Source organism: Mus pahari, chromosome 18 (assembly GCF_900095145.1).
Source record: "Mus pahari chromosome 18, PAHARI_EIJ_v1.1, whole genome shotgun sequence".
In the NCBI taxonomy this organism is placed as follows: domain Eukaryota; kingdom Metazoa; phylum Chordata; class Mammalia; order Rodentia; family Muridae; genus Mus; species Mus pahari.
In genome coordinates this window covers 866,533-870,074 of record NC_034607.1, presented here as the reverse complement: position 1 = coordinate 870,074, position 3,542 = coordinate 866,533, and the positions used below count along the sequence as shown (strand labels likewise).

Genomic DNA, 3,542 nt, shown 5'->3' with positions numbered 1-3,542 from the left:
TAGATTTTTATATACCCTAAATTCTAGACTTAAAAAAAAAAAAAAAAAAAAAAAAAAAAAATAAAAAAAAAAAAAAAAAAAAAAAAAAAAAAAAGAATTGAGACAATTCTACTAGAGGCGTCCTAGGTGCTAGTTAAAGAGCCTCGGATTTACTGAGTTCCCCCCTGGATTTTGTTCTTGCTTTAGTGCGATCAGGCCTTGGAAGTGCTTCCCTTCTGAAAAATCTTCAAACTATCACTATCCCTCCCTCTTCCCTCCATCCATCCATTTAGAGTCATTTTTCATACACACACACACACATACACATTCATATTCCTTATCCCGTTGAAGAAATGGGTATTATATGCTAATACTATGCCACTGCATTTTAATTGGTGTACACACACACACACACATACACATACACACACATACACACACACACACTCACACACACACACTCACACACACACACACTCACACACACACACTCACACACACACATACACACACACTCCACATTTAAATTTACAATTGTGCCACTTGGTATTTCACCTTTCCTGATGCAAATTTTTAAAAATGACACACAAGAGCTGAGGATTAGATTGAACTCTACAGTGCCTGCTAGCCATTGAAGAAAACCTAAATTCCATTCCCAGCACTGAATAAAACTGAATGTGTGACTCAATTCTGCAATCACACCTTAGAGGTAGGGATATCAGAAGTTCAAGGTCACCTCCAGTTATATACTTACTTCTACAACAAACTGATACATAATAACCTGCCTCTCTTAAAACACACAAGAAAACCAGGTAGGGAGCACACGCCTTTAATACCATCATTTGGGAAGCAAAGGCAGGAAGATCTCTATAAGTTTGATGGCAGCCTGGTCTACAGAGCAAGTTCCAGGTCAGCCGGAGCTACTCAGAGAAACCCTGTCTCAACATCCCCGACACCCACCCCCCAAAAAAGGAGTAGAGAGGTCTCAGATGCCTCAACTTTTAAGAGAATTTGCAAAGCAAGCCTAATGACATCAAAGTGGAAAGGAGAAAAATAACCACACATTATTGTCCTTGGACCTCACCAGCACACCAGAGCCTGGGTGGCAACACAAAGTCTCACTCACACTCACACTCACACTCAACAAGAATCTTTTTTTTTTTTTTTTAATGTACTGCACTCAAACTCAAAAAAATTTTTTTTGGAAGCAAAGTTGTTTTTTACTAAGAATACATTTTTTTGTTTTTTGTTTTTTGAGAGGGGCTTCAGTAGCCTAGGGTTGATGAAGATAACCTTGAACTCCTGATCTTCCAGCCCTGCCTCCTAAAGTCTGGGATTGCAGGCCAGGGGAGGCATATCCACTTGTTTTCAAACTCTGGATGTCACCTAACACCCCTCTTGCTTGCATTGCTAATCAGATCTCTGAATGAGCTGAGATAAAAGCTGGATGAGGTAGAGCTTCTCCCTCCGCAGAGCTTTGCTATCTAAACTCCCAGGAAGACATTTGTCAAGGATTTCGGTTTAGGACTTTGTGTGGCTATAAAAATGTATAGAACCTCTTTAATGATGAGACACGTTATCCACAAAAACTTGGGTTGCTTCAGGGCAGATGGCGCTCATTTAGTTCAGAATAAGCTACCTTATTACTTCCTCCAAGGCAGCATTTTGTACTTGATCTTAGCCAAAAGTCAGAGAAGTGATCGGCAACATTCTTAAGTAGCCAGCGTCTCTCTGCCACATGGAAGAAGTTTCAGAGCTTTAGTCCATTGTTAGGGTGGGCAGCATGGTGGTACGCAGGCAGACATGCTGCTGGAGAGGTAGCGGAGAACTCTACATGCAGATACACAGGCAGCAGGAAAAGTCAAAAACGTTCTCAACAGGGAAAAAAATAAATGGTGCCTTTGTGTCAAGCTGACCATCCTAGACTTTCTTGATGGTCAGAAATTACTATCTACATAGAACAAGTAGTTGAAGGCAAAAACACCGAAGATTTAATATTTCTTCCAAGAACTGTATTCCAATTAAAGACTGGTTGACAAACTCTCCTAATTCTTTCTGTTCGGAGAAGCCACCACGAAAAAACAAATTACAGCTACATGAATCCCTTCCCTCAGGCGTTCCCCCTATTTTTCCATATTTCCACTTTTAACTATTTTGACCCGCATTATTATTCAAAAGAGGAGAGCTCAAAAGAGAGGTTGAAATAGATTTCCAAAGGAGAAAAACGCCCTCTACCCAACAAGGAGCCTTTGTGGGTTCAATCGGCCCTACTGTAAGGAGCCAGTTGTCTGAATCCAGCCTTTCCAGGACAGCTTCACTATCTTGCTGACAGAAACAAACTGGGTTCATGTTCCCAGGCCCAGGAACCAGGTCATTTGTCCCTCATCATTTTGAGTTACTCACCAAATGTCCAGGATGGGGCCTGACCACTAAGATTCTGAGAAAAAGACCTTGAAAGCAGGTGGCCCAGAGGAGGCGTCATCACCGATGATTACTTTACCCCTTTCCTGCGACAAGCCACAGGAGTCATCAAAATCACACTGGCGACTCCTTTGCCCAACCCCTTGTGTCAAAATACGATTGGACAACGCTACAGCCCACTCCACTCCCCTTCGCTCTGAGGTCTCATCCTAAATATGCTGTGCAATTTTCCTTCTGGGAAATTGCTATTGTCCCTGACCGGTCAGTTTTTTCTGCTTAATTAAAATAAAGATCTTGCTTTGCTGGACGCTTGTGCCTGCTTGTGTTGTTTTAGTTTTTGGGGGACCCCAACAGCAGGGGAAAAAAAGAAAAACACACCGTGATCACAGAGGAAAACTAAAGCAGGGCAAACGAAAGTGCAAGGGCAGAAAGACCCGCAACAGCGCTCACACACCCACTGTCGTTCAAAACGCAGTTTGGGTTCAGCATCACCAATCTACCAGCGCTGCAAATTCTGCAGAGGTGCAAGTTCGAGGTACGGACCCACACTGAAAGGACTGGCATGAAATCATTTCGTAGCCAAGGGACAGAACTGGACGCAGGTCTCCTGGCAGTGTCACAGATCTGCCATCCTCGAAGCCAGGAGCCCGTGACACACTCACCATTTTCTGCTTTTGATGCATACTGTGTCCTCTCCAAGGAGCCTGAAATCGGAAAAAGTGACAGTAATCGAGGAAGAGTTGCCACGACTCTCCCCGCAGCTGCACCGGTTTCCAGGTGGTAGCAAGTGAGGAACCCTTCGATTATCTGCGCTTCTTATTGGACAGGGGAATAACAGCGCCATTGATTGGTGAATAATTCTCCCTGCCTCCTAGGAGCTTAATTAAAAAGAAATCCGTCTTTCTGAGTACCACTGCAGCTAAAATCACACTTGTCACTCATGACACTTTTAGCTTTCTCTTCACTAGAACAAACCTGGCACAACCTGAAGTTTTGTGGCATTTAAGGAAACATTCAGCAGGATTCTTAGTGCATGCGCATTCCAACTCCACACCCTATCCCCTGAAGAAATAATGCTACAGCTTTACAGTGGAGCCTCTAGTCTCCAACTCAATCATGGTGAACAATCTATTTGATGAATT

General features: G+C 43.1%; 1 protein-coding gene across 1 annotated transcript in view; it reads right to left on the bottom strand.

Annotated features, from left to right (window-relative positions):
• LOC110335398 (zinc finger protein 14-like) overlaps positions 1–3,176 on the bottom strand; it is a 13,965-nt gene extending 10,789 nt beyond the window's left edge. The window contains exon 1 of the mRNA XM_021217533.1: positions 3,063–3,176. Coding sequence (XP_021073192.1) covers positions 3,063–3,083 — 21 coding nt within the window. The 5' untranslated portion in view covers positions 3,084–3,176. The remainder of the gene's footprint in view (positions 1–3,062) is intronic.
• Positions 3,177–3,542: the final 366 nt, after the last annotated feature.